The 12,260-nt window shown below is 52.9% G+C and overlaps 1 protein-coding gene across 1 annotated transcript in view; it reads left to right on the forward strand.

Annotated features, from left to right (window-relative positions):
* The first annotated feature begins 326 nt into the window (after window positions 1–326).
* GRIK3 (glutamate ionotropic receptor kainate type subunit 3) overlaps window positions 327–12,260 on the forward strand; it is a 133,719-nt gene continuing 121,785 nt past the window's right edge. The window contains exon 1 of the mRNA XM_059868524.1: window positions 327–515. Coding sequence (XP_059724507.1) covers window positions 401–515 — 115 coding nt within the window. The 5' untranslated portion in view covers window positions 327–400. The remainder of the gene's footprint in view (window positions 516–12,260) is intronic.

Below are 12,260 nucleotides of genomic sequence, written 5' to 3' on the forward strand. Positions count from 1 at the left end.
GGTGTGTGTCGGGTGTGTGTCAGGGGGTGTGAGTGTGTCGGTGTGTGCACGCTCCACTCCGGGGCTTTGCGCGAGCCGCGCATCAGCGGTAGGAGGGGACAGAGCCGCTCCTGGGGCGCACCGGCAGCCCCGGCTCCGCAGGTGCCGCCCGACCGGCACCGGCACCGCACGGCTCGGCCCGGAGCGGAACGGCCCGGCTCGGCTCGGCTCGGCACGGCGACGAAGGGAGCGGCCGGAGCTGCGGCTGCCGCGGGACGGGCCGGCGCGGCCGCTCTAAGATGTGCCATGAGCCGCCCGGCCCCGGCGCCGAGCGGCCGCTCCTGAGCCCCGGGCAGCAGCCGCCCGCGTCCCCGCTGCCCCTGGGGCCCTAGGGCCGCGCCGGCCCGCGCCCTCCCCAACGATGCCCCATCTCTGGCCGGCGCTTCGCCGCGTCCTCTGGGAATACTGGGCAGCTCTCCTGGTCGGCGGCTTCTGGGGACAGAGCTCGCACGGGATGCCGCATGTCATCCGGATCGGTAAGGGCCGGCGGCGGCGGCGGGAGAACTTCTGGGCCGGGGCGGAGAGCGCGCTGCCCGGGGCCGCCCGGGGGATGCGGTACCCGGGGCTGCGGGATACCCTGTCGGATGCTGGGCGGAGGTTCCCCCGGCCAAGGATGCGCTGTCCGGGGCTGGGGACGCGCTGCCGGGTGCCGGGGCGGAAGGTGCCGGCGGCGCGGCGAGGCGGGGGCTGTGTCCCGGAACGGAGCGGGCAGCGCTCCCGGTGCGAGCAGCCGCCTCGGGCGAGGTGCGATGGGGGTGCTGGGCACCTTGCGAAGAGGAGAGGAGAGGAGAGTGCTGTCCCTCTGGAGAGTGGGGTGCTGATTCCCCGGGGACGGGGAACGCTTTGCTCCCGGAGAGGAGGAATGCTTTACCTCTGGAGAGAGAGGATGCTGAGCCCCCAAAGACGGGGGATGCCGAGCACCCAGAGAGGGGGGATGCTGATTCCCTGGAGAAGGAGGATTTTTGCTCACAGAGAATGGGGATGCCGAGCCCCCGGAGAGGGGGATGCGGAGCTTGTGGCGAGGAGGGCTGCGGTACCCGGTGCGAGGAAGGCTGTTGAGCCTGCGGCAATGGGGTGCTGTGCAGGGCTGCTTTGACCCAGGGCTGGATGTGCCCAGAACAAGGGACAGACAGCCCGGGGGGGCCCGCGGCACCGAGTCCCGCTGCCTGGAGGATGCCAGTGGGCTGGCTCCGCTGCAGCTGCTGCTGAGGACCAGGCGTGTTTCATTAAATTGCTGAGGTTCTGGGGAAAATTAATTTTTAATAATGTTACATAAAGTAATTGCACAGATAACATCCTGGGAATGAGTCTGCGATCTTTCTTTTTCTAATTAAACGAGATACTTGTTTTAATCATGTCATGTAAAGAACGACACTGATTCCTGTTACGTCCCATGCACTTTGCCATTGGTACACATTCCCGGGGATTTGCTGTCTGCCCACTAAAAATTACAAGGACAGGTTTACCTGCCTTTTGACAGTTCAAATTTTAACTCAGAGAAACCAGTGAAAATTGAATGGATTTGTGAATAATTTTAACTGGGAAAAAAAAAAAAAGAAAAAAAGGGTCTTACTTAAGCCAGTGCAACTGCACAGCAGCAATGTGAAAGCCAGAAAGAGAAAAATGCTGCTCCTGAGGGACAGGTGCTTTTTGAAGTGAGACACTGTCACCTCCAGCACGGCTTGGAGTGGCTGCATGGCCCAGATCGTCTCATGGACAAGGGCTTGGTTCCTGCAGGGTGAGCATCTGGTCTCCCCCAGACTTCCGTGAATGGGGCGCTCCAGGCAGATGTTATCCCGCGCACATCGTAGTGCCAGGAATATTGGTGGAAAAGGTTAACGGATCTGCCTCCGGGCCTGGGGCCCTGGCGGCTGCTGAACTTTCACCAGAGCCAAGCTGTTTAGTATGCTCAGCCTCCGCCTGGAACAGCTGGAAATGTTTTGTGCCACACAAACCCACTCCCAGGAACGCTCCGTGGCTGCTGACAGGGCTCCGCCAGTCCCACCGCAGGAGCGGGGAGGAGGCGAACTGCTGTGAGACCCCCCCCCCCGTGTGTCACCAGCCTGTCCCCACCGCGAGCACCGCAGTGCTGGGGTGGCGGAGCTTCCCTCCCCGGCAGGTCCCAGGGCTCAGATCGCTTTGGGACCGACAGCCGTGTGCGGGGGGGCTGTGGCAGCTGGGCTGGCAGCTCCTCCTGCTTCGGGCTTGGCAGCAGCGGGGCTGATTCTTGGTGGCCAGAGCCCGCTGCTGCCAGGCTGGAGCTCCGAGGAGGCGGCCGGGGGCAGCTGCAGATGTGGCAGATGCTCGTGGGGAAACGGGCTGAGGCCGCTGGGGCTGGCGGCTGCTGAGACTCCAGGGAACACTCGCCTGGCTCCTGGGGGATATTCAGGCTCAGGAGTATCCCTGGGGACTCTGTGGAGATGTTTAGTCTCGACTCTCAGTGCCTCAGTTGTCCTGAAAATGGATTTTCCAGGCTCAAATCAATTGCACAAAAGGACAGAGGAGATTTCAATGCAGAGATTGCTGCCAGCCCTCCACGAAAGCACTTGGGTCTGCTGCAGCTCTGCTCCCCTTCACCGGGCAGGGAGGGCGGGATGGAGGCAAGGAGAGCGAGATGGAGGCAGAGAGGGAGGGATGGAGGCAGGGAGGGAGGGATGGAGGCAAGGAGAGAGAGATGGAGGCAGGGAGGGAGGGATGGAGGCAGGCAGGCAGGGAGGGAGGGCTGGAGGCAGGCGGGCAGGAAGGGAGGAAGGGTTGCCCGCTGCAGGAGCACAGCTGTGCCACTGCCAGCACTGCCGTGCCTTCCACAGGAACGGTCTCACTTTACCTGCTGAGAAATCCCACAACAGTCAGCCCCTCATGGAACCACCTTCTTGATCAGTAAAGTAAGAAACTTAAAATATCAGGAAAAGGCTTTAATCGGGGCTGCAGGGAGATCTGTGTTTACCTTCTCTCTCAGCTAAAACTGGCATCATTTTGTGACCTCTTTTTCAGCCCACTGGAAAACTGCAGCTTCTTGCCCTGCATTAATTTGTGCAAAGATGCCCTGGCTTTCAAGTAATTATTTTAATTATTAGGTTATGCCAAGAAGTGCAGAGCACTTAAGTAACTATTGGTTTAGCACTGAAAATCAAACCAGAGAGAAAGCAGGTAACTTCTCAAAGCTCTCCTTTTTCCCTGTGAAGCTGACTATTAAAATAAATACAGGGAGAGATATCTAAGAAAGGGAAGAAAAAGCCAAAAGCGCTCTTTCTCTCACCAGTAAAATATAAATATTTAATCTACACATCTAAACATAATCTATACATGCACCCGTACAAAGAAAATCTGTGCCTTGTTACAGGATGGGCTTTTTAAAGCAGGAGTTTGTATCTGAATCTTCTTCAACAGCTGCTCGGTTATTACGCAATCTGTTAAATATTTGAAACCGCCGTATCAGAAAACACCACCCGAGTGCTCAGTTCAGCTCCGGGCTGCCCTGGAGCAGAGGCAGAGGAGGGTGGTGGTGAGAGGAGCTGCCCGTGCTCACCCCGCTGAGGGATGCTGCGCTGCTGCCCGCCCTCACTGCGGCTGAGCCCCGGCACTTCACACCTGGAACCAGCAGCAGCTGAGCGTTTGCACTATCGCAGCTAAAAGGAGTGCCAGCGAGGTGGTTATGGGACCCTGGGGAGCCCGTTCCTCTAACCTCACACTCGGATTAAAAAGCAGTAGTAGCACCCTTCAGCTCACAGACAGAGCCTGATGCCATTTTGTAGAGCTGATGGCACCGTCCCTAACAAAGCAGGGCGGGATGGCTGGGATAGGTGGAGCAGGACTGGCGGCTCCAGACCCATTTTGTTCCTGAAGCATCATCAGGAATTCCTCCGAGTGATGCTTTTGAGGGATGATGCGTTAGTGAGACACAATGAGGATCGGATGCCAACGGGCTGAGATCAGTAAATTGTGAAGAACAGACCCCTGGCACTGGGCAGGCAACAGGAGCTGGATTTGGGGGATCCTGAGTGGGTTTGCACTCAGGAGCTGGATTTGGGGGATCCTGAGTGGGTTTGCACTCAGGGGATGGATTTGAGGGATTCTGAGTGGGTTTGCACTCAGGAGCTGGATTCAGGGGGTCCTGAGTGGGTTTGCACTCAGGAGCTGGATTTGGGGGATCCTGAGTGGGTTTGCACTCAGGAGCTGGATTCAGGGGGTCCTGAGTGAGTTTGCACTCAGGAGCTGGATTTGGGGGGTCCTGAGTGGGTTTGCACTCAGGGGCTGCTGAGAAGGTGACACCACTCTGCCCTGCTGCCATCATTGCCCTTGGCCACCCCACTCCTGCCAGGAATGCCCCTGATGTGCCCCTCTATGTGGGCAGGGGGACAGGCAGGGTGCCAGCCTGCCCCTGGGTCACCCCCAGCCCAGCTGTGTGCCCCTCTGCAGGAGGAGTGTGCCAGGCCAGGGATTGGGTTCATTTTCCTTGCTGCATTTTAAAAGACATCACCTCCACATCTGGGTCCTGAATTTTGTGCCAGGTTTTTTCCTGAGGTTCTGTTCCTGCTGGTGTTTGTGGCAATAATCCCACCTCAAGCATGTCTGACAGTCCCACTCCTGTATCTCTGAAGTCGCTGTGAGCAGGATCAGTCTCCAGCAAAGCTTTTAAACAAACAACCCTGTGTGAGGAATTTATTGGATTTTATTTCTTGTAGTGTCTTTTTAAGCTGTGTTTGCATAGAGAAGGGGTCAGAGCATTGATTGTTTGTATGATTTGCAAGTAACACAGAAAATACCATCAAATTGGAGTCCGTGTGAGAAAAATATCATTGATTATTTTGCACAAATACATAGAAAACAAATTCTGTGGGTAATTATCCTGCTCTGTGTGATTGGCTTTTCTGAGGCTTATTATGCCTGTCAGGAAATTTATTTTGAAACCACCTTCCCACACTCTGCAAATGAAGTTGTATTTTTAAAAATAAAGCAGAAACAGGCTTTTCCAGGCTGAAAAGGCAGCACCCAAGGGCTGGGACATGCACATCCACAGGGGACATGAATGCTGGAGTGGGAATCCTCAGCAAGGCAGCTCCAGGGTTTTTCTGCCCAGCTCGTGCCCGGTGACCAGAGTGGCCAGAGTTCTTTGGGGAGGCTGGCAGGGGATGGCACCAGGCTGGTTTTAAATCACTTATTGCCTTTGTAACTTCTGCTGCATTCCCTTGGGCATTTCTGTGACCGTGGCACCCACTGCTCAAGCATTTCGTGGTTGATGAAGTTATTTCAGGTCACGAGACGCTTTGTGTGTCAGATAACACATTCTGGTAATTTCAGCAGGAGGGGAGGGCGGCAGTGTAAATTGTTTGGTGGTAAATGAATTCTGAATCCATTTGAATAACAATGTTAACTCTTTATCGCAGAATAGTCTAATTATTTGATCTTGGCATTCTCTCGAGAACTTCATACAGGAAATTAAGATCAAACCACACAGCAGAAAAGAACAGACTCTCATTTATCACGAGGCAGGAGAGACACCAAAGCAGACAGCTCTGTGCTGGGCTGCTGCCTCGGGGCACTTGGGCACCCTCGGGCTGGGGGCAGCAGGGGGTGGGCACGGCTGGAGGGGTGAGGGAGCTTTGGGGGGCTGGTTGTGTGTGGAGAGAGGTGGCTGCACATCTCCTGACACTGGGACACTGTGAGACACACAGGGATACCCTGACACTCTCCAGGACACACTGACACACACCAGGACACACTGACACACACCAGGACACACTGACACACACCAGGACACAGTGACACACTGGGATACCCTGACACTCTCCAGGACACAGACACACACCAGGACACAGTGACACACACCAGGACACACTGACACACTGGGATACCCTGACACTCTCCAGGACACACTGACACACTCTGGCACACACTGACACACACCAGGACACAGTGACACTCACCAGGACACAGTGACACACACTGGGACACACTGACACACACCAGGACACACTGACACACTGAGATACACTGACACACACCAGGACACCCTGACACACACCAGGACACAGTGACACTCACCAGGACACAGTGACACTCACCAGGACACACTGACACACACCAGGACACAGTGACACTCACCAGGACACAGTGACACTCACCAGGACACACTGACACACACCAGGACACCCTGACACACTGGGACACCGTGATACCAGGACACAGTGACACACACCGGGACACAGCGACACACGTGCCTGTGGCATGGCACCTCCTCTCGTGCTGCAGTGTCACATCTGCTTTTACCACCAGCAGGTGCAAATCCGCCTCTCTGACCCGAATCTCTGCATCTCGGGTGTTTTTATTAACGAAACCGAGCAGAGGCTGATGCTGGGAGAAGGCTCCTGTAGAGCCTGCCCGGAGCGACCCTGATCTCATTCTGTCCCCGGCAGAGCTGGCTCCCTTTTCCCCGGGCAATGAGGCTCTCCTTGCGTACAGAGCAGGGAATTAGCGCTCCTGACGGAATCCCAGCTTCCCCGCCTGTCGCGACATGCGCTGGCGCCCAGCCGGGCCCCGCATCGGCAGAGGGCAGTGCCCCGCCGCGGCTCCCGCACCCTCCTGCGGAGCAGCGCGCATCTCCAGCGCTCGAACCGAGCTGTGGTGATGCTGGAGTCTCTCCTCCTAAAACAGCACGGATCTCCAGCGCTCGAACCGAGCTGTGGTGATGCTGGAGTCTCTCCTCCTAAAACAGCACGGATCTCCAGCTCTCGAACCGAGCTGTGGTGATGCTGGAGTCTCTCCTCCCAAAACAGCACGAATCTCCAGCTCTCGAACCGAGCTGTGCCAGCACTGGAGATACTGGAGTCTCTCCTCCCAGAGCAGACCGGATCTCCAGCTCTCGCACGGAGCTGTGCCAGCAGAGCTGCTGGAGTGTCTCCTCCCGGAGCGGAGCGGATCTCCAGAGCTCGAACCGAGCTGTGCCAGCAGAGATGCTGGAGATGCTGGACATGCTGGAGTCTCTCCTCCCAAAACCGCACGGATCTCCAGCGCTCACACGGAGCTGTGCCAGCAGAGATGCTGGAGGTGCTGGAGTCTGCTCCCGGAGTAGCACGGATCTCCAGCTCTCACACGGAGCTGTGCCAGCAGAGATGCTGGAGATGCTGGAGTCTGCTCCCGGAGTAGCACGGATCTCCAGCTCTCACACGGAGCTGTGCCAGCACAGATGCTGGAGGTGCTGGAGTCTGCTCCCGGAGTAGCACGGATCTCCAGCTCTCGCACGGAGCTGTGCCAGCAGAGATGCTGGAGGTGCTGGGGATGCTGGAGTGTCTCCTCCCGGGGCAGAGCGCATCTCCAGCACTCGAACCGAGCTGTGCCAGCAGAACTGCCGGTGCTGGAGTCTCTCGTGGAGGAGATACGCTGGCAAATCCGCCCGGCGCGGTGTTTGTAGCCAGCATTAAGCCTCCTAATCCAGTGTAATGTGCGTCTCCCCAGTTTCGCAATCTCCTTCGCCTCCTCTCGGCTGCAGTTTCACCGCGATGCTGTCTGGGCTGTTCCCTGTGCACAGCAGAGGACGGGCGTGGAAGTCTCTGGGAAAGGCAGATAGCGAGTTGAAAGCACCAGAGCCACGGATGAGGGGGGGATAGAGGGAAACGTTGAGAGGAGCTGGGGGCTGAACGAGGAGATAGGAACTGCTCCATGGCAGGAATAGCTGTGAGCAGGAGTGCTGTGCCCCTTCGAGAATCCAGCTCGGTTTGCCTGGCAGGGATTGTCGCAGTGTGGGCCGGTGCAGAGGGGATTTCAGTGGGATGGGGGCTCAGGCATTGATACATCAATTAGTGTTATTGACAGTGAAAACAGGGATGATGTGCTGCTATTTACCACTTGTAATAAAGACTAAAATAGATGCAGGTCCTTAGCACAAGCGAGAGCTCTTAAAGCAGGTGGAGGGCTCAGCTCGTTGCTTTGTCATCGCTCCTGCACCTGCTTTTCTTTGTGGTTGCATTTGTTAACCCTTTCTGCCTCCTCTCACCCACCTTTGCTGTGCTGCCCCCGGGGAAGCCGCAGCTCCCGTGCTCAGGTTTGCACTGTGAGACCTCGCCAGCATTACCTGGGTCCTTGTGCTTTAATCTGCAGCGAGACTGAGCACGAACACACAGATACGGATGTGACTGCTCCGTTATTTCTGGCAGGAAGATCATCAGGAAAACGCGGCTCAGCTGCAAACGGCTGAGGAGAGCGTGGGGTACCCCTGCGTCAGAGGCAACCCCAGAGCTGCTCTGAGCTTCCCCCACGCTGCTCAGCTCTGCAGCACTGGCAGGAAGAGAGGAGAGCAGACACCAGCCTTGGGCACCACACAGTATCTCTATTATTTAATACTTCAGTCCAGGGACCTCATTAGAGTTTGGCTTTTTTTGCTGTGTCCCAGCCAACAAGCTGCACTCCCCTGTGTGGGGTCAGATTCAGAGGATAAAAATCAGAATTGGGAAGCAGTAAGGGAACAACTGGCACATTCTGAGTCTGCTCATTGTGCCTGGGACATTCAGCACAGCAGTGTGACCTGGAAAGCAGCAGGAAGGACTGGGCTTCCAAAGGCACAGATCCTGTGGGGACGTTTGGAGAAGTTTTTAAGCAGACAGATAACCCGAAGGCACAAAACAAAGACTTAAAATTACATAAGTGTTCAGAGAAATTCTTGAATTTGGGCCTTGCACTTTGCTCATTGCTCTGGAAACTGGGCACTGGGGATCCCCTCTAAGGGGTACCCAGCTCCCCTGGGACTGGAGCACTCAGTGTTACACAGGCTTTTGAGACAGAGTCCAATTTCATCCTTGGCACCTGCAAGCAGCAGCTTCAGGAGCAGCAGCTGGGAGGAAATGGTGGTTCCAGCCTCCAGTAAGGACTGGGATGAGGCCACTCATTAGCTGGTGATGACATCTGATGGCATGTCTTTTGTTCCCACTGGGGACTTGGGGGTGAACAGACCAGATCTCTGAACTCACCAGCTCCCAGGTGAGTAGGAATGCACGTCATTCCTAAAATAACAGAGCTGGGACTGCAGAACCCAAACTCGATCAGAGCCGTGGAAGTGTACCGGCGGCTCCGTGGGCGGCTCCCCCCACTCTAATGAATAGACGGCTGTCAGCTCACACTCTTCTCCCAGGATGAAACAGTAAATAAAATCTGGTAAAACCCACAAATTTAGCTGAGTTACGGCTGTCTGTGGGGACTGAGGTGTTAGACTCGCTGGTTAGTTTTGCAGTGAATCCAAAGCTCTCGGAGGGAAGTCACCGCAGTGATTTGAAATTCCACCCCCTGTGAGACACCATGCCTGCCTGGGCTGAGGGGGCTTTTCCTGGCTGCAGCAGAAGTTTTGTGCTGGGAACAGGGTGGAGTCTCTTCTGAATGGAAAAAACCAGCCACGGCATCCACTCTGCAGAGGAGACAAGGCTGGATGTCACAGAATCTCAGAATGCCTTGGGTTGGAAGGGACATCGAAGCTCAGCTCATTCCACCCCCCTTACCATGGGCAGGGACACCTTCCACTATCCCAGTGCTCCAAGCCCTGTCCAGCCTGGCTTTGGACACTTCCAGGGATGGGGCTGATGTACCCCTGGGGCTCTGTCACTGTAGGACATGAAATAACACAACGTGCACACGCTGCTGTTCTCAGGGTAAAAAGGGGGAGTTTATTTTCTGACTCCAACATTTATAGATTTCCAAAAGTGACAGTGGGTTGGAGGGCGACAGTGCCACCTCTCCAATGACACTGGACAAACCAACAGCCCATCAGATTTCTCCTCCTCTATAAAAGACTGCAAAACAATCAGTTATTTACATAAACTGTGTGAGAAAGTTCATTACAAGGATGTAAACATCAGAAGGCTCAGAAAATCTTCAAAAATCAGGGTGACAGGGTCACCCTGCCTGCTGCTGACACGAAGAACAGCCCATGCCATGCCAGGGAGGTTTCCTCCCTACAGAGCCTTGGGACAGACACCAGTCCTTTTAGCCCTGCAGAGCTCCAAGATGATATTCCTTTATCAGCTGTGCAGCAAAAGGTACATCATGATTAGCCTTAAAAGCTGAAGTTTTTTTCTTTGCCTGGGCGAGACAGATTTATAATATTTCCCCTTTCTTTTTTAACACAGGATTCTTAGTGCAGACAGTGATTTATTGAACAATCAATTTCCTTATCTACGTAACACATTCAGGTGATCCATCAATGCCAGATAATCAATCCAGCTCGGGATTTTAAGTGTATATATGTATACTTGTATATTTATTTTCCTCCTGTACTGTTGTCAGGCCAAGTAATGTCTCCCTTTCTTCGCTCCTTTCCTTTCCCAGTGACTTCTGTTTATGGTGTGTAAAAGAAACCCCCCAACGTTATATTACACCTTGTAAGTTTTACAGTACTTGAGAGGTTTATGTGCTATGAATGTAAAGGGCAATGCAATAACGCAAAGGGCAGTGAGACATTTTTAAGCACAGAAGGATATACACAGAGCTGAGGAGATAAATCTGGCTGGATAATCGTCCCACTGTGTCTCTCCTATTTATGAGAGGAAAAGACATTCACTGCAAATCATGCTTCAGGTCACTCGTGCTCTGGTCTCTGCTCTGCATTATTGGCTGCTTTAACTGCTCTTAATCTGCTTTGGGGTCTCTGCCCTGGTTTGGGGCACTGTCCTGGCCCAGCAGAGGGGGCTCAGCCCAGGTGGGGTCTGATTCCCCATGGCTGGGTGCTGTGCAGCTCAAGGACTGGTGTGAAAAACCCCAATCACTTGTTTTAAAATTAAAAAAAAAATTAATAGTGATAAAATGGTTATAAAAATAGTTTATATATATATATATATATATATATATGTGTATATATATATATATATATATATATATATATATATACAAACACCTATATAAATATATAAAATTAAATTTTTTATATATATATATATATATATATATATATATATATATATATATTAGGGCAATTTGGACATTCAGAGTTAGGACAATAAAAGACAATAAAAAAGCAAAGAATTACGAACCTTTCCTCAAAAAAGCATGTCTGCTAACAAAGGATTAACCCTTAAAAACTACAGCCTGTAGCATATTCATACATCTCATACATGATGCAAACATCCTTCTCAAACTAGGGATTTTTCTGTTTATTGTCAACTTCTCTCCCTTCATCTTGTAAATCATGGTTTGGCTCCATGGGGGCTGAAAGGAGGTAGAAGGAGCTTGGTTCTTCCTGCAATATTTCTTCTCTTTGGGATTTTAGTGTCTTGTCTCTGTTATCTCTGTGCAAAGAATTTCTTGGCTTTCTTATCCATTCCTTGAGCTAGTTAGAAAAGTATCTTACATCTCATAGTGTCTATTTTAATATTATGTTGTAGCCTAAAGCTATATTTAACACACTACTTTAAAGGATTAATACAGCATAACTTTCTAACATAGCACATATAATGTTCATTTTAATATTTGTGAACAGCCAATCATATAACAGGCATTTCTCACAAGTTGGGTATGTGGAATTTGATGTGTCTGTCCTCTGTGAGTTGGGAAAGGGCTGAGCTAGGGAAGGAACTGTAGGAGGGAGTAAGAGGAGTCACAGCTGCCAAGTCTGGAGCTTTTGGGTGGTTTAGCTGGGAAAGAGGAGCCTGGGTTCAGCCTCCCACAGTCTGGGTGTTCACTGCAGGGGTTTGGGCTGGGCAGGAAACTCTCCTGAGAATGGGTCTGGGAACTTCAGCTAACACTGTTTGTAAGGGCCTGAATGAGGGATGTGGGACTCCAGCAGCTCCCCAAAATGCAGTTTGTTACATCCAAGGTGTTACAGCACCCAGGGTCATGGGTGACAGAGCTGTGCCTACAGCTGCCAGCTCCAGCTGCAGGCAGGCCTGGAGACTCTGAGTTTTGGTTACAATGCATTCTATACTTTTATTTTGGTTACAGTGCATTCTGCACTTTGCTGAGCACCTCACTACAGCAGAACCAATCTATACCCTAACTTTTACCTATAGCCCATCATAACTACTGTAATTACCATATTTATGTCACTGCTCTCCAATCACTCACAGTCAGTACATTACAGTTTCAGCTCGAAGTTGGTTTTCAGTTTTCTTGCAGTGGAAAATTCTGAGACCTTTTTTCTCCTTGCCACATCAGCAGGCTTGTTTGCTGTGCTCTCTTTCTGCTTGGTAAAAACATCTTGTTTGAGGTGGGTTTATCCTTTGCTCTAAGCCATAAAAACCCCT

This window comes from Haemorhous mexicanus, chromosome 27 (assembly GCF_027477595.1).
Source record: "Haemorhous mexicanus isolate bHaeMex1 chromosome 27, bHaeMex1.pri, whole genome shotgun sequence".
NCBI lineage: Eukaryota > Metazoa > Chordata > Aves > Passeriformes > Fringillidae > Haemorhous > Haemorhous mexicanus.